This window comes from Aspergillus eucalypticola (assembly GCF_003184535.1).
Source record: "Aspergillus eucalypticola CBS 122712 chromosome Unknown BO83scaffold_5, whole genome shotgun sequence".
NCBI lineage: Eukaryota > Fungi > Ascomycota > Eurotiomycetes > Eurotiales > Aspergillaceae > Aspergillus > Aspergillus eucalypticola.
Genome location: NW_020290279.1, coordinates 611,708 through 630,007, shown reverse-complemented (window position 1 = coordinate 630,007; position 18,300 = coordinate 611,708). Strand labels below are relative to the sequence as shown.

Genomic DNA, 18,300 nt, shown 5'->3' with positions numbered 1-18,300 from the left:
GAAGCCATCAATGGAGAATAAATGGGAATGAGAAAAAGGAAAAGAGGAAAAATGTGGATGTTGGACAATGATTGGACGGGTAATAAAAGGAAAGAAAGAAAAGAGACGGGAGAGGTTCGGAGGAGTCGAACGCTGAAGGGGGGAGGAGAGAAGAAAGAGGAGGGAAAAGGACGGCAGGGGAGGAGGAAGAAGGGAAAGGCGATGAAAATCGAAATGGATGGATGAGGATTGGGGGGAAGAGGAGAGAGGGAGGGAAAACGGAAGTAAAGTGGGAAAGCACAAGAATGGTATTCGAACGGGCAGGCTATGTATTAGCTTACCTGACGGGAAGCCGTGTTACTGACACACGAACGATCGGGCGATACTGCTAGGACGACATGGGGTGTCTTGTGGAGAGGGCGAGAGGTCGAAAGAGGTTCAAGATCGGTGGGTTTGTGGTGGGCAAGGGGGGGGAGTGTGGTTGTTGGTGGTGGTGGTCGGGAAAGGCCTTGGGAACAGGACCAAGAAAGCAGACGGACGGATAAGATTCAAGCGGGCAGGACAGGTGCAGACAAAGAAGGAAGAGTGTGTGAGCAGCTGAAAGGTCGGGCGGGGAGGAGGGAGAGAGAGAGAGAGAGAGAAGGGGAGATAGAATGGGCACACGAAAAGAGCACCGAAAGGGGGCAAAGTTCGGTTTGGACTGGAGCGGAGGGAGGGATTCGATCAGTCAGCGAGAAGGCGAAGGGAGAGCGTGAAAGTGGAAAAGAGTGGGAGTTGTGAGTAAGAGGAAGACGAAAGTGTGAGGAAAGGGAAAGTGAAGAAGCAAGCAGGATTTGGTTGTTTGTGTCGATGCTGTTTCTTTCCTCTGCTGCTGAGGAAGAAGGGGGGTGAGGGTGAGGGTGAGAAAGAGAGAGTGTGGAAAGGTGGGAAAAGAGGCGAAAAGCCAGGAAAGTCTAAACTGCAGCAAATAATAATAATAATAACAGCTGGGATAAATAAGAAAAATAATAAAATAATAATAATAATAATAATGGTTGTTAAGGATAAGGGAGGATAGTTATGTTCGCATGAAGCAGAAAATGAACTTTCAGTGGACGGGAAGAGATGTGGGCGAGAAATGGAAGAGAGAGAGCAAGCAAGCAGCAGTAACGAGATGGGGGGAGGAGAGGGGTTGGACCGATTTGATGGGATGGGATGAAATGGATGGATGGATGGGTTTGGTCTGGTCTGGTTTGGTTTGGCTTCGCTTTGGTTTGGGTCTGGTTTTGTTGGTTAAAGTAAAGAGTCGGGTTGTAGCCTTCTGGCTGGCTGCTGGTCGCTACTTGCGAAGCTGGTAGCTGCTACTTACACTTCAAGGTACACTAGTTAAACCTCTGCCATCGGTGGCTCTGTCTTCCCTTTTTCCTTACCTTTTCTTTGGGCCTTTTTCCCCTATTTTACTTTTTATTTTGTTTTAAACCTTTTGGGCCATTGAGTACGTAGTTCTTATTTCCCACTGTCGCTAATTCTTGTCCTCCCCCCTCCCAAGGAATTAATTCTCAGATTAAGATCTTCTGTCACTTCCACTAGAATTTCACAGCAGTGGTAGTTATACATATCGTTCGCATTTATTCAATACAATTAGACAGAAAGGATTAATTGAATCTGAAATATAATAAAATATCAATCAACAAAAGAGCGAAGTAAAATGAAATAAAATAACCCACACAACAGAAAGAAACACCGCCCTAAGGCGGCGATTCCCAAGGAGAAGCCGATGGCGAATCGCTCAGTCGGGAAAGAATCTACTTTTACTACTTGAGTAACTGGCCTGCCAAAGCTGGCAGCAAACCCAACCCAAGAGATGGATGCCTGAGGAACTTTTTTTTTCTTTCTAAAAAAAATAAAAAAAAACATCATTATTAGTGAACAGGACCGGAACTTTGCCTGCTTGGGTGAATACATGATTTCAAACCAACTACGGAGTACGAAACACCAGAGTAGACACCATACTATGTACTGACTGGTCAGGCAGGCACCAGGGACCACTAGTTGGGTAGAGTTTAGCGGCCTTCAGCGAGGCGTGTCTGGGTCCCCCCTCCGAAACCGTCCCCCGATGCCGTCTAATCCGCCACGTCCTCTATCTGCCTGCCTGCCGCCTTGGATGTGTGGTGTTTATTTCCCCGCAGAACTCCTACTACTGTATGTATACGGCAAGTTAAGTTAGGAAAAGTAAAGAAAAATAATAAGAATTTATCTGGTCGGTGATCGATGATCGGCTCTATCTATCTATTTATCTATCTGTCACAGAATTCCAGATTCTTGCTTACTTTTTTTTTTTTTTTACTCTCCTTCTCTTTACTTATTTCCTTCGCCTGCAAATTTCGCCTGTATGTGCGACCTTGGGTCTCATCTCTCTCCCTTTTCACTACAGAAGCACTAGCAGGTACGCAGCGAGATATGATAGGACCCTTGGGATCCGGTCTCGAAATTCAACAGGCGCCTATTCGAGGTGGATATTGACCACAACTTTTCTTTGCTTTTTTTGAACCTATCGAACTGCCACTATCACCAGGAAAGGAAACCACTAAAGCGACTACCATGTCTCAAGAGAATAATTATAGCAAGTGGTCCCTTGGGTGTCTCACCTCAATATCCTGTATGCCCTGGGTGTGTGTGCGCCTTTGAAATGTGTGTGCGTGGGCATAAGAAACCTCCGGGAAAGAACCCGTCGACACCGTGTCTTACCTCCACAAATTCCACAACCCTCTGCAGGCTTGGTGCCCTGTAACGCACGGGCATCCCTGCTTTTGGCTCGAAGAATTCAGGCAGGTACGGATGTACTTTTGCTGCGTTTTCCTCTTCATCAAAGGTCCAAAGTCACTTTATACCTTCCGGGACAATCAACACTAGTCGATAGTTCTTCGGAGGGTGGAAAGATTAAAAGAGATTTAGCTCCGCCAGAATCAGCAAAGCCACACTCACTCACACGCCCTGCTAAAATTCATCGAAAAGACAAGCCCGAATACGCCAATTTTACGGTCAGTCCGCCATGCGCGCGTGTTGATAGTTGACCTTTTCGCTATGCTCCATACCCAGCGTGTCATGATTGGAACGCAGCTGATCGGCTCCAAGACTAGTGGCGATCGATTTTCCGTGGCTCCAGCAAGTTAGCTGGCTTGAGTCGGCCCCGGTTAAGATTACCTATCACACGCCCGACAATTTCATGGCTTGCTGGGTTTGGGAAGGGAAATGCCCGCGGGAGAGGCCATGACAGGATGACAGGGCGAGCAAAATTCCACAGCCCCCCCTGGTCTAAACACTACTGTACAAGGAGGTGCAGGAACAGGAAACAAACCTGCCGCTTTCCATACCACGGGAAGTGGTCCATCAATCTCGTTAACCGTTGATCGGGGATGATCAGGGAGTAGATCAACCAACCCAAGTCTATTCAGGAACGACGAGGGCACACGGTATAGGTAAGTCAATAGTGGTTCTCCGTACTCCGTCCTACTGCCTAACCGGATAGTTGACCTTGCGTGAAGATCCTCTGTGGATTTGGGTTTTTAACTACCGAGCTGCTGCCTATTTGACTGCATGAATCAGCCCTCGCGTTCGTCGGATAAGTTCAGTCTGGAAAATTCCCGGGTCGTCGGATACCTTACGGATCCCCTAAATGCTAGTATGCGAAGTAGCAAGGTCCCAAGACCAAGGTTCGTCGGTCAACTTTGAATTTTAGACTTCCCATCCGGGTTTGAGAACTGAGTCGGGCTCTCGCTCCGAACCGGAGGCGTCGGTCCTCAGCGTCATGGTGGGGGGGTAAGAATGGTGAAAGCGAAGCAAGAGAGGTTCCAAGTATGGGAGAATACACATGGTAGAGGGCAGTGCCAGCGAGTTTCCAGGAAGAATGGCCGAGAATGAGAGGGTGAGGTAATCTTCATACGGGGAATGTGTATCGACAAGATCCCCGAGGCGTCGACGGCGCCCAGTCCAGACCCAACGGTCGCGTGCGAGACCCATCTGTTCCACGGAATGGCCAATCAGACCCAGTCAAATTCGGAGGGCCTTCTTTAGCCCCACGAGCTAGGCCCGTCTGGGACTCTCATGCGAGGTTCAAGGTTGTTACTGTAAGGATCCCCGATACATACATACAGGTTATCTGTATGTATGTGTGTATCGTCTTGTCTACTCATCGAGGCGGTGCTGCTGTTCTTGTCCAGCGACATGCGAGATGTATCAGACTTTGATCCATCATGGGATGTTAACAATTTCTTCCCCGGGTGACCGGGGTGGGTTGCGCCTTACCATGCATACATACATACATAGTACATCCTTAAGATTCTGGTCTACCTATTAGCAGTCTCGGGCCACGTCTGGACCATCAAAGTACCAAATCACTGAAGCTTGCTTTGAGAAATGACTTCATGGAAAATCCGACTGTTCGAGATCCGCTCAAAATCTGTCTAAAAAAGCAAGATTTTCCAGAAACGCGGGCCAGTCATGATCCGGTGACATCGATGTGCTTGCTTAATGAGTACGTGGAATAGCCCTGGCCACCAATTACTGTAATTAAATGGGAGACTTAACTTGCCTTAAGCCTCGCCTAATTGTCGGATGAGGAGCTAAATTGGCCAGGGCTATCGGACTAAAAGGCGCGGTATCTAGCCCATCTGCCAACAACCACGACTGATGGCAATGAAGCTGCATAGGTTAGACAAACCTTCGTTCAGGTGACTTAGTTACGGAGTCCCCGGATTATGGTCGGAGCCGTTGCGCTTGGGGACTCACGGGAGACAAAAAAGGTCACTAGCGCTGATGCAATCTCCGTCAGCCAGGTAAATATTCACAAAACCTTGCTCTTGCTCGTGTTTCGTGGTGAGTTAATAGTCGATGCGGAGTACACTCCTCCATATTGGGTAGTGTGGCTGCATGAGATAGCCTCTAGGACTTGCTACTATCTCGGATTGTGGCAGTCTGCAGCTCGTCGGACGGCAAAGGCATGGTCACTATACAACTACTACTGGGTAGGGTTGCACGTATGAAACCATCCGCAATCATTGGCATGGCTGGGAGTAATAATTCAGGATAAATGCAGTGCTCGCCCTGATATTCGGCGTGAGTATGCGGAAATGTATAAGTCGCTGGTGGTAGTAGTATATATTGTTCAGGTTTCGGCCTTTGATCGGTACTACTAATTCCACCAGCAGCATCAAGTCCTCCCGTGCTATATTTACATTGCACAGACTGCTGCACTTTCCTGTTTCTGTCACGCACTTTTTCTGAATATCCCCCCTCCTCCCAATGCAAGTCGGGAGGCAGCCGAGTGTTACTAGCGACACTACCACACCGGTAGTTGCAGTTGATCTGATCGCATGATCTTGCTTGAAGATCAAGCGAACATCTTCTGCTCAGCTGCAGAACCGGTCCCCGGGGTGAGTGTGGCCAAGGACTTAAGCAGCAAAGACCATTGGGGTATTGCATTGGCACAGGAGACACAGACTGGTGATCCCTCATTCTGAGATCGTCCAGGATACATACACATCTGCATGCATACAGACTGCGGAGGGATCAATCTGAAGAGTCATGACATGTCGATAACTAGTGTTTTAATTCTATCCTCCAACTAAACTACTTATCAGTAAGAGAAAAGCAGCCAAACGGATGGCGGGGTAAAAACCACCGGCCGGTCACGGGACGGCACAGTTAGTCTTTGACGCGCGCCGTAATCAACGAGGTGCCCGAAAGAGTCACAATTTCGGAAAGTGGGCAAGTATCTGATTGAAGTCCCCAATCGCACAGTCGGTCTTCTCAGCACCCTTTTACGCCCCTTAGATCCGTGCCTCGGGGTTCACGACTCGCGCAATCATGGCGACCGATATGACGAGCCCCATCCTGGACGCCCTGTCCGCGTCCGACGCCTCCATCCTCTCCAGCGAAGCCTTCCCCTCCACCCCCTCACTAAACGTCAAGGCCGCCCTCGACCGTCTAGCCTCCCGACAGATGGTCGAGTATGAGACCTTCGATAAGGAGGTCGCTGTCTTGACCCCCGAAGGTGAAGAGATCGCCTCGAATGGCAGTCACGAAGCCAAAGTGTTCCAGGCCGTGTTGGCTGCCATGGACGGATTGAAGATCGCCGAGTTGCCCGGAGTCGTTGGAAAGGAAAACGCCAAGATCGGTCAGGGCAATGCTTTCAAGAAGGGCTGGATCAAGAAGGACAAGGATCTTCTACGGGCGACGACCGACACCATCGTGGACGAGACCCGCGAGTTGTTGCTGACGGTCAAGAACACCCAGACTCTGAACGACCAGAAGGCCCTCACAGATTTGAAGCGGCGCAAGCTGGTCGCCCTGCAAAAGGTCATCTCCTTCAAGATCTCTAAGGGTCCCAAGTTCGCGCGCGAGTTCGTCAAGGAGGAGACCGACCTGACCGCGGAGATGCTCATGAACGGCTCCTGGAAGACGGCCCAGCTGAAGCCCTACAACTTCAAGGCCAAGGGTGCCCCCACGCCCGCTGGTGCTTTCCACCCCCTGAACAAGGTGCGCCAGGAATTCCGCAACATCTTCTTCGAAATGGGTTTCGAGGAGATGCCTACCAACCGTTTCGTCGAGACGGGCTTCTGGAACTTCGACGCCCTCTTCGTCCCTCAGCAACACCCCGCCCGTGACCTTCAAGATACCTTCTACATCGCCGACCCGGTCAAGGCCGACCCACCCCGCGAGGACCCAGAGAACGACCCTCACCGTCCCAAGTCCATCCAGCCGGCCTCGAACGCCACCCAGGAGAAGCCCCTCGACTACAAGCAGTACTGGGAGGACGTCCGCCAGGTGCACGAGAATGGCAAGTACGGATCCATTGGTTACCGCTACCCCTGGGATGCCGACGAGGCGCTGCGGCTGGTTCTCCGCACACACACCACCTCGGTTTCGACATATGTTCTGCACAAGCTGGCGGCCAACCCCCGTCCGGCGAGATACTTCAGTATCGACCGAGTGTTCCGTAACGAGGCGGTCGACGCCACCCACTTGGCCGAGTTCCACCAGATCGAGGGTGTCATTGCCGACTTTGGTCTCACCCTTGGTGGTCTGATTGGCTTCATGGAGGTCTTCTTCGCCAAGATGGGCATCCACCAGCTCCGCTTCAAGCCGGCCTACAACCCCTACACCGAGCCCAGTATGGAGATCTTCGGTTACCACGCTGGCCTTGGTAAGTGGGTGGAGATTGGAAACAGTGGTATGTTCCGTCCGGAGATGTTAGAGCCCATGGGTATCCCCAAGGGCATGCAGGTCTACGGATGGGGATTGAGTCTGGAGAGACCTACCATGATCAAGTAAGTCAGAAACAAACACGATACAGAATGGATCTTCGATACTAACAATGTACCAGATACGGCGTCAGCAACATCCGAGAACTCCTGGGTCACAAGGTCGATCTCGGCTTCATCGAGTCCAATCCTGCCGTCAGACTTGAGAAGGACTAGATTTAGAAGGCAATGAATGACTAGAAGAAAAAATGGGCAGAACTTCTTACTTATTTATTATGTTGAAAGCACCACCATTGATATATGACTCCCACTTAGATCTACGTGATATAAACCACACAAAACAGGAACCCCGAAAAAAAGGAAAAGAAAAAAAGAAAGAGAGAACTACGAAACGAAGGACCACGGTTATGAGTAGAAATGAAAAGCATTCAGTTTTTGAAATTCCAATTTCCTTTTCTCTTCTTCTACTAAGTATCTAAGGAGATTGACTAGATAGATATGTCCCACCCGTATCTGTGCCCCGATGCAAGTCTCAGCAAAGTGGCTCTTCAGCAGGCGGTAAAGCGTAATATTCGGCGGTGGATGTGCGTGTTTTTTTTACTTGTCTACCTCCTGACTCATGGGATGTCCCCTGACCTAGAGAAAAGAAAGAACAGAAGAGGAATCCAGATGACGGTTCCCTTCTTCTGCTTTCTCTTCTCGGGGGTTTATTTGGGGGGGAGTGAGGAAGCCTTGATGTGCCGATGATAAGATATGATATCTAGTGTGTGTGTGTGTGTGTGTGTGTGTGCTTGCTACAACAGTACTCCGTACCAGACGAGAAAGGAAAAGGAAAGGGCACCCCAAGAAGAGAGATGAAGGCTGCTCCAACCCGAGATATGATAAGAAGGGAATAAAAATGGAAAGCAGGATAGAAATTGAATTGTTGATGGAAAAAGTTAAGAAAAGTTTTTTCATTTCATTGTGAAAAGGATTCCCTTTTTGTTGTTGGAGATATAGTTAAATATCTTCATCCTATACCATCAATATCATTAGCCTTGCGCCCCCCCTGCGAGCTCCTACGTAGTAGAAGACATAGATAGATAAATAGATAGATAAGATAGTTGGTAACGTACCATCATCAATAACCACCCACTTCCAAATTCATCCCAACACCGCACGTCACTCTCTCAAACAAAGGAGGAAAGAGAGCTTAGCGCTGACGGGCAGCGGTCCAGACGTTGCGGACGTAGCCGTCACGCTGGGCAAGGCGGTTCAGGGAGTCATCGCTCTCACCACGGGCACGGATGAAACCGCACAGAGCGTAGGTGTGGTTCTCACCGGTGTAGCGGCCGTTCTCGTCAACCTTGGCGATGGAGATCTGGACGGAGGCGTGGTCGTTGGCCTTGATGATGCGGTTGGTGGCGCTGCACTTGCGGGGGACGTAGCTGTAATTGCATTATTAGCATTTTGCGTTTCCTAGCCTTGTTCCTTTTGGCGAGAGCGCATGTTGCTGGGTGATGGTGATTGTCATGAGATATGCGATGCGATCGGTGTTCGGCATATCCTCCTTTTTCTCTTTTTTTTTTCCCTTCTCCGTATGATTCAATTTCAGGCCCGTCTCTTTCCATATCGTAGATCCAATTTAATCCAGATCAGATTATGTCCTTCCTCGTCGATCGACAATCATGTCCCCCCATCCATCGCACATATCCGCGATAGTGATTCCCCAATCCATATCATATCATCGTATATCGAGCACCGAATCGCATCCATATCTCCATATCCATCTCACGCAACCATCACAACTCGAAGCAATAAATTTGGAATGAATGGATACATACAGATCGACGATCTCTCCCTTCTCGTTCTCCATTTTGACGGTTGTTTGGGGGGGTGGTTGAGGTTGACGACGGTGAGAGGTTTTGCGCTGGCGGGTTAAACTGGCGGCGGACGGTGCGTGTGAAATTCCACTTGAATCTTTCTGGCGAACGCGGGTTGTGGGTCATGTGATTGTTTGTCGAGGGCTGATGACTAAGGCTTTTTGCCGGGTGGGTTGGGCTTGGCTGGATCGGTAGGCGGTGAAGGTGTGTACCTGTGGCGGTGTGGCGATGTAGATGGGGTGTGGCTGGTTAGTTGTGGTATGGGTTGTAGGGAAGGTATTGATGCTCTATGTGAGAGGATTGTGAGTGATGATTTACTCGGTTAGTAAGATTTTACTCAGAATATTTGGTATCTCCTTCTTTATGTTGTTCTCATACATAGTGAGCACCAAACCCTTAGAGGTTGACGAATACGATAAGAGGATTGATACATTAATATGACGGACATAAGTTATTGACGAGTTGTGATTAGTACTGAGGTAGTATAGTTCGGCATCTAGATGCTCTATATAATACTACACAACAAGCCGGCTACTGGCGATCTACCCACATTCAGCTACAAACGGCTCTCCTCAAATACATCCTTCTTCCACCGCACCACAACCTCTCGAGGAACCCCCTTGATGAACTTTAGCTGTACAACCCGCTCCGCTTCTCCCTTCCGATCAGTACCCTCCAGCTCCGGTCCAGGATGATCCAGCTTCATCACAGTCAGGCCATCAGACCCAATCTGCAGCGCCTTCGGACAAATACACTTATCCGTCCACGGCGGCTGCCCCGAATGAATGAACTGCAGCAATTCCTCTCGCTGCCTCTTCAACTCCTCAACAGACTCCATACCCGGTGTTCCCTGATTAAGAAAGTCCGCCATCAAATGAAGCAGCATGAACTGAGGCGGAAACAAGATAGCCTCGCCTTTCTGCGCCATGCGCACCCACTCCGATGCAGGCAAGAACCTCGCCTCGGAAATCTCCACTCCGCCATCACTCGTCGGAACCTGAATCTCCTCTTTTTCATCCTCATGTGGGATCTGATCCAGAACAGGCTTCTCGATCTCCATCGGCAAGGGTAAGAAATACAGGTACATCTGGGTCGTATACCGTCTCGGAAGTCTGATGGGTGTGAGCCAGCGCGTAAATGGTATCAGTCCTTCCGTATCTGGTACTGCTGCGGGATGCTGCTCCTTTAACCATTGCACAAATGTCATCTTATTCTGATGAATCGCGCGACGACCGGCTTCGCGCTGCTCCTGTGGCACAGCGATCATCTTGCCTGAGTCACGGTCCTTGGCCAGGAGAATGCCGCTTTCCTCGAATAGTTCTCGGATGGCGGCATTTCGATACCAGGGTCCGTCATCGTGTCGGGAGATATCATGTACCGGTGGGCATGGCCCGTCCTGGGTGGAGAGGTTCCCTCCCGGAAAGACATGTGCTGATGGGTATGACGTTGATGTCTTGACGCGGTGGAGAAGAAGGACCTCATTATGTGGAGAGATGATGATTACGCTGGGATAAAATTAGCCTTGAGTCTACAAGATTCTGACGCTATATAAGAGGTGAAAGCAAGTGAGTGAGAATGGTAGGGATGTATGTCGGAAAAGTCGACGAAGCTTGGCATATGACGAACCTGGAACTGGGCCGAGGCTCAGCGGGCGTAGACTTGGATTTTGGGGTCTTTCGAGACGCCATAGTCTGATCTGTTGATGTCTGCTGTGACTTGGAAACAGAAAAATTGTATCGTTGTATAGGTTGACCGAAGGTTCTAAGTGGCATCCGGGGCTGCGTAGGTCTAAATGGTAGGTTTGAAACTAACAGCCGGCTACCTCGGGCAATTTGCAGCCGGGGTAGGAGGAATTCACAGGCTATCATCATAGTCCATCCAAAGAAGCGCAGACATTAGTGTCAGCAGATCCCTGTGCTAATGGGATAGGTGAGGGATTGCTATGAGAGAGAAAGGTTATTGGAGCCCAGGGTACACGGAATCAACAGGCCGCAGATGGCAGAAGCCGACCTGCAGCAGTTCTGCGGCAAGGCTTACTGCGACCCCGCATTTTCGGCAACAGACCGCCTCTCACTAGTTACTGACAGTATCTACGGCTGACGGTTCGACAACTCTGGATTAAAAAAAGATTTATTGTGACAGATAGATTGGTATTGATGACTGTCATTGGAAGTCTAGGATCATGTATAGAATCATTGAAAAAGGCGTAATGCATTGAATAACCCTAACCAAGTCGGTGCGTCACCGCAAGTCGAACTCCTGTTCCCCATGCCCGAGCTTTTGTTTTCGTTAACAGCCACATATCGTCATGTAACAAAACTTATCAACAGAAAGGCTCTTGATATCAATTAAACGAGAAGAAAATAAGCAAAGAAACTTCGGCACTCAAGCTTTTACCGCTTAAGAGTAGAGCTTCTTGTCGTAGCTGTGGAGACCGTGGACGTTACCTTCGGCCATGGCGCTGGCACTTCTCATCTCGAAGCGGACAGTTCCGTTGTTCACACCCTGGTGGAGAGCCTTGAGGCTGGGAACACCGATATCCTGTAGGGAGTGCTGGACACCCGCAACGAGGTAGGGAACGAACTTGGTGACGGAGCCACGGTCAAGAACGGAACCAGCGACACCCTGAGCAACCAGGACACCGTCCTTCTCAGAGAAGTAACGGGCAGTACCAGCGTTGCTGGCCTTGCTGTCCTTGGAGCCAGCGCCAGCCTTCTTGTCCTCCATGGCGGCGATACTGCCCATACCACGGTAGGACTTGACAAGCTGACCCTCCTTGCTCATGAAGTACTCGCCAGGAGACTCAGTGGTACCGGCAAGGAGACCTCCCATCATGACAGTGGAGGCACCCATAGCCAGACCCTTGACGATGTGACCAACGTTCTGGATACCACCGTCAGCAATGCAAGGAACACCGAAGCGAGCGGCGAAAGCGGTGACGCTGCGGACAGCAATGGCCTGGGGACGGCCAACAGCCATGACCTCCTGGGTGATGCAAGCACTGCCGCTGCCCATGCCAATTCTCAGGCCATCGACACCAGCAGCAATCAGAGCTGCGGCTTGCTCACGAGTAACAACGTTACCACCGATAACGTCGATCTCGGGGAAGTTCTGCTTGATCCACTTGATCATCTCAATCTGGTACATGCTGTTACCCTGGCTGCTGTCCAGGATAACGATGTCGAGACCAGCATCAACAAGGAGCTTGAGTCTGGTCTTGTCCTGCTCACGGGTACCAATGGCAGCAGCGGCGATGAGCTGCTTGGACTGGGGGAGCTTGGAGGCAAGGGGGTAGTGGAGGTTCTTCATCAAATCGCTGCGGGACAGGAGGGAGACAAGGTGACCGTTCTCGTCAACAATGGGGAGCTTGCCCTTCTTGGAGGAACGGAGGACCTCGTTAGCCTCGGCGAGGGTGGTGCCAGCGGGGGCAGTGATGAGGTCAGTGGACATGATGGCGGTGACGGAGTCATCAAGGTCGCGGTGGAACTGGATGTCACGGGAAGTGACAATACCAACAAGCTTGGAGCGGAGGGTTCCGTTCTCTGTTCAAACAAATGCTGTTAGAATCAAGTCTGACTCGAACCAGAAAAGAAGAACATGTTATGATGAAACACAAGGGTCAGATAAAATCTGTTTCTCTACAGTGCTGCTCTCGCTGCTCCAGTGGAACGAAAGTTATAATAGAAAAGAGGATAATCATCACTGTGAATGGGAAAACTGGAAGGAAGAAAGAACAGTAAAGACTTACCAGTAACAGGGAAACCACCGAAGCCCCACTTGGCCTTCAGCTCCTTGGCCTCGCGGACAGTGGCCTTGGGAGAAAGGACAACGGGGTCGGAGATGAAACCGTTCTCGTATCTCTTGACCTTGCGGACCATCTCGGCCTGCTCCTCAGGAGCGCAGTTGTGGTGGATAACACCCAGACCACCCAGCAGAGCCATGTGGATGGCCATGTTGTGCTCGGTAACGGTATCCATGGGAGAGGACAGAAGGGGAACCTTCAGAGAGACACGCTTGGTGACGGGAGTGTCCAGAGTGACATCGGAGGCAGGGAAGCCTGTGATGGGGCGTATAAGCAACCGAGCACGAACAAGAATCACCAGAAACTCAAGGTGTTCGTCTTACCGATGTATCCGGGCAAGATCAGGAAGTCGTTGTAGGTCAACGCTCCGTGCTTGTCCGAGTCAAGCAGAGTGTCAACGTCCAGACCATCCTGAGTAGTGTAGGTCTTCAGGACCTCCAGGGCCTTGGTGTGGTCCTGGATCTCAGCCTGCATGGCGCGGCCAAGAGAGTCACCGTTGGAGATAGGCATGGTGAAGACTCTACCGGTTCTATCGTAACTCGTCAAAAATAATGATAAGAGTCAAGAATAGAAATAATAATCAACAGATCGACGATAGAAACGTTCTGTTGATGGAGAAAGTCTTCCTTTCCCAAAGAAAGAAAGAAAGAAAAAGGAAGAAAAATCGGAGGAGAAAAAAATTGGCTTTTGACTTCTGCCGCACACGCTAGCGATCCCTGCAGAATTCATGCCGCAACGGGTATGGTTCGCCTTCCCGCTGGCTGTTTGGGGCTGTGATTGGCTGCTAAACGAAATCAGGCCAGGCGGTGAGTGAGGAGGGGGTGACATTGAAAGAACCAAATTATTCCATCCTGACTGATGGTTAATAATAGTTCTGCTGAAAATTTTTGCAGTCCCGCTTATCAATTTTTTAAGGAACCGTCGCGGGGTTCGGGGTTAAACTTCCCATGGAGTGATGCCTAATCGCTGCTTGCGGCAATTGCAATGACTTGGATACTCAACGTACTGTTACTGACTGGTCATGTGAGGGGTTGCTTTTCACGGGACATTTTAGATGAATTTCTCTCCTCTATCAATTCAGTCTTTTTTCTTTTTTCCTCTTCGCGCATAACGCCAAAATGGGTTAGTGGCTACTAGTCTCGTCGATAAGATAACTAATATGCCCACGGTCTTGTCTTGAATGCATGTAACGATACATTGAGCTTGCTGGGGATGTTGTTGAATCTAACTGGATTATTGCATTGGCGACGCTTTTGGTTCAGATATCATTGCAATTTTTAACAGTAACGTATTGGTTCGAGTGGTACTGCAGACGCTATATGCTCGGACCAGTCTAGTTCTCTCCCCGCAGTGTAGTCCAAGCACCCCGGATTCATGTATGAATCAACATCTAGGTGCACTGATCAAGGCATGTTAAGGTGTAGCAAGTGTACTTAGATAATGAGTCGGTATGTGGGGAGTAATGGCTTATCTATTCTTGAATTCTGATAACGATCTTAAACATGTCCCTTGCTCCTTGTGGTGTCCTCCGCGGGCCCATGGAACCCTAGAGACGGAACACATATACTGGAGGGCAGATGACGTTCAATTGAGAAGCAAAGACTAATTACAGATGTGTATAGCCAGGCGGTCCCAATGATAGTGCTGACTTGTGTTTCGGGGAGTGTTACGGCTATGTCATTTTTCCACCTGATAATTCTGAGGTTGTTGCAGGGCGCAGTGTGACTGTTTCATAGAACTTGAGTTAGAAGGTTACACTTACGGCTCTCCATGTGGCTAATCGGTATTTGCTGCTGCGTCTACTCAATCCTCTGTTAGCATTAGCATTCCCTATTTACTTAGGCTGCATTGAACATTATGCGACGTGAAGGCTTATCTATCTATTCACTGCTATCTAATTGAGCATGGTCTCTGAACTGTAGCACTAGCCCGGCCAGGCGGCGAGTATAAGCTTGAAATAGAACTTGAAAGTACCGATGATAAATACTACTTTAGCGATATACTTAAGAAAATCTAGTTTCAAATCGAATCGATCTGGCGAATTCTTTAGTGTGCTACGATATAGATCGAGAGGTGAAATGCGGAGATGTGGTTCGCGGACTTGGTTACGTAGTACACTATGACGCCAGGGTGACAGAAGGCAAAGAAAGCTGCCGACCTATATAGGTAGCGCCAAAGCCATGGAGTTTTTACTATTTGGACAATAACTTTTCATAGCAATCAGATCGCACAACTAATAGTCACAATGGCATCCGCAATGGGAAAAGAAGGCGTTTTCCAGCCGCCACAGGCAGCTCAATCCCAGAATACTCCAGGGTAATTGTCCCTTATCAGTCATTCCTCTCGTTAACTCGAATAGCTTTCTCTCTCTCTGGGTATTCTTCGAAGAACCAACGAAGCTAATAGACAATCTCAGGTTAGAGAAGAAAATGGCACCAGCAAGTGAAGCGACCAAGCTGGAATCCAGCGGCACTTTCGTTGAGTATGTCGGTTCTGGCAAACTGAAGGACAAGAAAGCTCTCATTACGGGCGGCGAGTATGTCTCCTATACTGGCATGATATAGGAGGGCCAAAAAGCTCACATCTTCCTAGTTCCGGCATCGGCCGATCGGTCGCGGTCTTGATGGCTCGCGAAGGGGCCGACGTCACCATTGTCTACCTACCCGAAGAAGAAGAGGATGCTCAGGATACCAAGAAGATGGTTGAGGCCGAGGGCAAATCATGCCACCTCTTCAGCGGAGATTTAAGAAGTCGCGAAACATGTCGCAAAGCTGTTGAAGAACATATGAACACGTGCGTGGCCTTGTCATGACCAGTCTACCAGCCAAGCTCTGTCTCATACTAAGCCCAGGTATAAAAAACTGAACATTCTCGTCAACAACGCTTCCAAACAATTTATGTGCAAGGATTTCGCACAAATAGATCTGGACAATGTTACCAGCACCTTCGAGAGCAATATCATTCAGATGTTCGCTATCACAAAATTTGCCCTTCCACATCTATCCAAGGGCGACTCGTCAGTTCCTCCATTTTCCATTGAAACAAGCTGCTTATGGCTGATTTGATCTGCAGCATTATCAACACCACATCTACCGTGGCATTCCGAGGTACAAGCGGTATGGTTGACTATAGTGCGACTAAAGGGGCTATTGTTAGCTTTACCAGATCATTGGCAGCACAGCTGAAGACGAAGGGTATCCGCGTCAATGCAGTGGCGTAAGTTCGAGGGTCCATGTTGACTGTTAAGACCAATGCTCACTGTTAATTCGGTAGTCCTGGTCCAGTTTACACTCCTATTCAGGTCGATACTCGAGAGCCCGAGCAGATGGAGAACTTCGGCGCTGGATCTTCCATCGGTCGACCTGGCCAACCAAGCGAAGTCGCGACAAGCTTCATCTTTCTTGCCAGCGCAGATGCTGCACTGTTTTGTGAGTATAACTTCGCCCCCCTGGCGACAAAGGCTACCAGCCAACCTCTGACGTTTTCTGACTGTGAAAAGACGGCCAGGTTTTGCACTGCTATCCTCTGGGGGATTAAACAAAACTTGAAGCCGAGGACGAATTGTCTATGAAGCCACACCAGGGCAAAAGTACAGTGTCAAGCTCCATGAACCATTGCAACTTGGCAATCGTTTCAATGCTAAAGTTAGATCCAAGGCGTCCCCGTACCTCTAAGCCATTTGATGTGAAAATATGTACATGTATGATAGTTCATGGGAGTTGAGTGATTTGTAATGCGATCAATACAACAGCCACGGTTTCGCCTGCAGGAGGGCTTTATCCCAGCCCTCATCATTCTTCCAGATAGCAACAGTCTCTACCTCATCCTTGCCCAACTTGAGATCATTGTACAGATGCTATCCAGAGTTTATGATTAGTTTTAAAACCCTCTTCTCTGTAACCATACATGGGGACGAGACAACATACCGGAAACAAGCCCTCTTTCGGTCGCGGTCCGCAGACTGTCCCGTCAGGATTCTCCCACCGGACCTGGCCGGCTATGCCCTCAAAGGGAATCCGGAGCACGTAGACCAACGGCTCGTCTTTAAAGAACATTTTGAGGGTATTCGGTACTTGGAATGCTGTGGAGAGGTGTACGAATCCCGATTTCTCATCCAGCTCGCTAACCGGCAGCCGATCGGGGAGAGGTTCCCGTACCGGAGACGTCGACGGAATCAGCTTGTAGACGTAGAGGGGCTCGGCGTCTGCCATTTTTCTCTTTTGCTCAATGATGTAATCTCCCGTTGGGACTTGCAGAAGGGGTTATGAAGGATTTAGTGGTAGTTGATTGTGTTGTAGGTCTGTATCCTAGTCATATAGGTAGGCGATATATCGACGCTAGTGAGTGGGTGGTGGGACTGGTCATCCTTGACCCCTCCATGAGCTGTTGGTCGATCGCGTCGGACTCTTTGTCCTCCAAGACTCCCGTGACCGGGGTGTGTAGTATCCAAGCTTTCTTCAACCACACGGAATGTGTCTACTTTTCTTCAATGATTGGTGGGTTATTATGTAGATGGTTTGTCATCTGCTGCAAGTTTACTGAAGGAGTAAAAAATCATTTTTTGATCCTGGCGTTTTTGACCAAGTCCCCGCATGTGTTTCCGATAAGATAGTAGTAGTACAACGGACTATATGTTGGTCATTATATATTAACGTTAGTACTAGCGGGACTGAGGGGTTCGGCCACGTCTAATAAGTAGAATCATTTGAAAATTCATATGGATAACTTGATATCATACTTCATACATGGAATAGATTGATGAAGAATTAAGGCAGATCTTGGACGCACATAATCTTCACAAGATTAAACTGTCTTCAGAGGTACATGCAGCCTCCAGAGTACTAGTTCCGTGGACTTGCAACATCTTCTATGTACTTACTCAGCGGGAGGAATGATATGTTCTCTGTATAAAGTTTGTGCAACGAGGAACTTGTCTGTCTCCTATATCGATCGATCAGACACATTCAAGCTAGTAACCACAGTACTCAAGCCACAGAGATCTGTGGCTGAGATAGGGATCGACGTCACTGGACCAGGTATTGGAGAGTAACAGTCACATGCCCGTGCACGCCATACCAAAACGGGAGATTTGTTTTTGCCCTTGCTGGGGGGCTGGGGATCGTTCCTGCCTCCGATTTACTTGGTAGCTGAACCCCCCGCTTTAGCGCTGACGGCCCTCTTTCACTCTCCCTCTCTTGTTTATTTCTGTTGCTGCAGCATCCATCGTCTGTGTTCAAGTTTCAATCCATCTGCACGCAATTCGGGCTATCGAAAACCTGCCCGCCGGTTGCGATCCCTCAATTCACTCGACTCTTCCGACAATCTCGGTGTTCCTCGTGCCCGTCTTGTCTTATCTCTCCCATTCTTGATCCTTGCCTTATCAGGCCATTTCAGGCACAAGCCCTGCCGTTTCTAC

General features: G+C 49.3%; 7 protein-coding genes across 7 annotated transcripts; 2 read left to right on the top strand and 5 right to left on the bottom strand.

Annotated features, from left to right (window-relative positions):
* Positions 1–5,823: 5,823 nt before the first annotated feature.
* On the top strand, positions 5,824–7,436 carry BO83DRAFT_396407 (phenylalanine--tRNA ligase subunit alpha; the record flags this gene model as incomplete). Its single annotated transcript, XM_025533131.1, has 2 exons — positions 5,824–7,286; positions 7,343–7,436. 2 exons carry the CDS (start codon positions 5,824–5,826, stop codon positions 7,434–7,436), a joined length of 1,557 nt encoding a protein of 518 aa, XP_025391098.1.
* A 341-nt stretch (positions 7,437–7,777) lies between these two features.
* Positions 7,778–8,492, bottom strand: BO83DRAFT_199509 (uncharacterized protein). The gene is made up of 2 exons (XM_025526626.1): positions 8,336–8,492; positions 7,778–8,234 (listed from the first exon to the last, which is right to left on the bottom strand). The coding sequence occupies exon 2, from the start codon at positions 8,175–8,177 to the stop codon at positions 7,857–7,859; it is 321 nt and encodes a 106-aa protein (XP_025391097.1). The 5' UTR covers positions 8,178–8,234; positions 8,336–8,492; the 3' UTR covers positions 7,778–7,856.
* rps21 (40S ribosomal protein eS21) lies at positions 7,914–9,148 on the bottom strand. The gene is made up of 3 exons (XM_025530574.1): positions 9,044–9,148; positions 8,336–8,647; positions 7,914–8,234 (listed from the first exon to the last, which is right to left on the bottom strand). The coding sequence occupies exons 1-2, from the start codon at positions 9,073–9,075 to the stop codon at positions 8,413–8,415; spliced, it is 267 nt and encodes an 88-aa protein (XP_025391096.1). The 5' UTR covers positions 9,076–9,148; the 3' UTR covers positions 7,914–8,234; positions 8,336–8,412.
* Positions 9,149–9,593: 445 nt separating this feature from the next.
* BO83DRAFT_332227 (NUDIX hydrolase) lies at positions 9,594–11,068 on the bottom strand. The gene is made up of 2 exons (XM_025528293.1): positions 10,709–11,068; positions 9,594–10,587 (listed from the first exon to the last, which is right to left on the bottom strand). The coding sequence occupies exons 1-2, from the start codon at positions 10,951–10,953 to the stop codon at positions 9,639–9,641; spliced, it is 1,194 nt and encodes a 397-aa protein (XP_025391095.1). The 5' UTR covers positions 10,954–11,068; the 3' UTR covers positions 9,594–9,638.
* A 151-nt stretch (positions 11,069–11,219) lies between these two features.
* On the bottom strand, positions 11,220–13,508 carry BO83DRAFT_375895 (putative IMP dehydrogenase). The gene is made up of 3 exons (XM_025530573.1): positions 13,208–13,508; positions 12,831–13,139; positions 11,220–12,624 (listed from the first exon to the last, which is right to left on the bottom strand). Exons 1-3 carry the CDS (start codon positions 13,392–13,394, stop codon positions 11,483–11,485), a joined length of 1,638 nt encoding a protein of 545 aa, XP_025391094.1. The 5' UTR covers positions 13,395–13,508; the 3' UTR covers positions 11,220–11,482.
* A 1,602-nt stretch (positions 13,509–15,110) lies between these two features.
* BO83DRAFT_199433 (oxidoreductase, short-chain dehydrogenase/reductase family) lies at positions 15,111–16,587 on the top strand. The gene is made up of 7 exons (XM_025526625.1): positions 15,111–15,200; positions 15,301–15,420; positions 15,477–15,677; positions 15,736–15,900; positions 15,957–16,100; positions 16,158–16,312; positions 16,384–16,587. The coding sequence occupies exons 1-7, from the start codon at positions 15,130–15,132 to the stop codon at positions 16,419–16,421; spliced, it is 894 nt and encodes a 297-aa protein (XP_025391093.1). The 5' UTR covers positions 15,111–15,129; the 3' UTR covers positions 16,422–16,587.
* On the bottom strand, positions 16,464–17,249 carry BO83DRAFT_355182 (DUF952 domain-containing protein). Its single transcript, XM_025529133.1, has 2 exons — positions 16,811–17,249; positions 16,464–16,740 (listed from the first exon to the last, which is right to left on the bottom strand). The coding sequence occupies exons 1-2, from the start codon at positions 17,093–17,095 to the stop codon at positions 16,624–16,626; spliced, it is 402 nt and encodes a 133-aa protein (XP_025391092.1). The 5' UTR covers positions 17,096–17,249; the 3' UTR covers positions 16,464–16,623.
* Between the last annotated feature and the right edge of the window lie 1,051 nt (positions 17,250–18,300).

Bases quoted from the DNA above. Each gene is read 5' to 3' on its own strand.
- BO83DRAFT_355182 (XM_025529133.1), bottom strand. From the start codon at position 17,095: ATGGCAGACGCCGAGCCCCTCTACGTCTACAAGCTGATTCCGTCGACG. The intron at 16,741-16,810 runs GTATGTTGTCTC...AACTCTGGATAG, and splicing joins CGAAAGAGGGCTTGTTTCCG to CATCTGTACAATGATCTCAA.
- BO83DRAFT_199509 (XM_025526626.1), bottom strand. From the start codon at position 8,177: ATGAAAAAACTTTTCTTAACTTTTTCCATCAACAATTCAATTTCTATC.
- BO83DRAFT_332227 (XM_025528293.1), bottom strand. From the start codon at position 10,953: ATGATGATAGCCTGTGAATTCCTCCTACCCCGGCTGCAAATTGCCCGA. The intron at 10,588-10,708 runs GTTCGTCATATG...ATTTTATCCCAG, and splicing joins GAGCCTCGGCCCAGTTCCAG to CGTAATCATCATCTCTCCAC.
- rps21 (XM_025530574.1), bottom strand. From the start codon at position 9,075: ATGGAGAACGAGAAGGGAGAGATCGTCGATCT. The intron at 8,648-9,043 runs GTATGTATCCAT...ATGCAATTACAG, and splicing joins AAGGGAGAGATCGTCGATCT to CTACGTCCCCCGCAAGTGCA.
- BO83DRAFT_375895 (XM_025530573.1), bottom strand. From the start codon at position 13,394: ATGCCTATCTCCAACGGTGACTCTCTTGGCCGCGCCATGCAGGCTGAG. The intron at 13,140-13,207 runs GTAAGACGAACA...GCCCCATCACAG, and splicing joins GATCTTGCCCGGATACATCG to GCTTCCCTGCCTCCGATGTC. The intron at 12,625-12,830 runs GTAAGTCTTTAC...TTGTTTGAACAG, and splicing joins CGGTGGTTTCCCTGTTACTG to AGAACGGAACCCTCCGCTCC.
- BO83DRAFT_199433 (XM_025526625.1), top strand. From the start codon at position 15,130: ATGGCATCCGCAATGGGAAAAGAAGGCGTTTTCCAGCCGCCACAGGCA. The intron at 15,901-15,956 runs GTCAGTTCCTCC...TTTGATCTGCAG, and splicing joins CATCTATCCAAGGGCGACTC to CATTATCAACACCACATCTA. The intron at 16,313-16,383 runs GTGAGTATAACT...GACTGTGAAAAG, and splicing joins CGCAGATGCTGCACTGTTTT to ACGGCCAGGTTTTGCACTGC.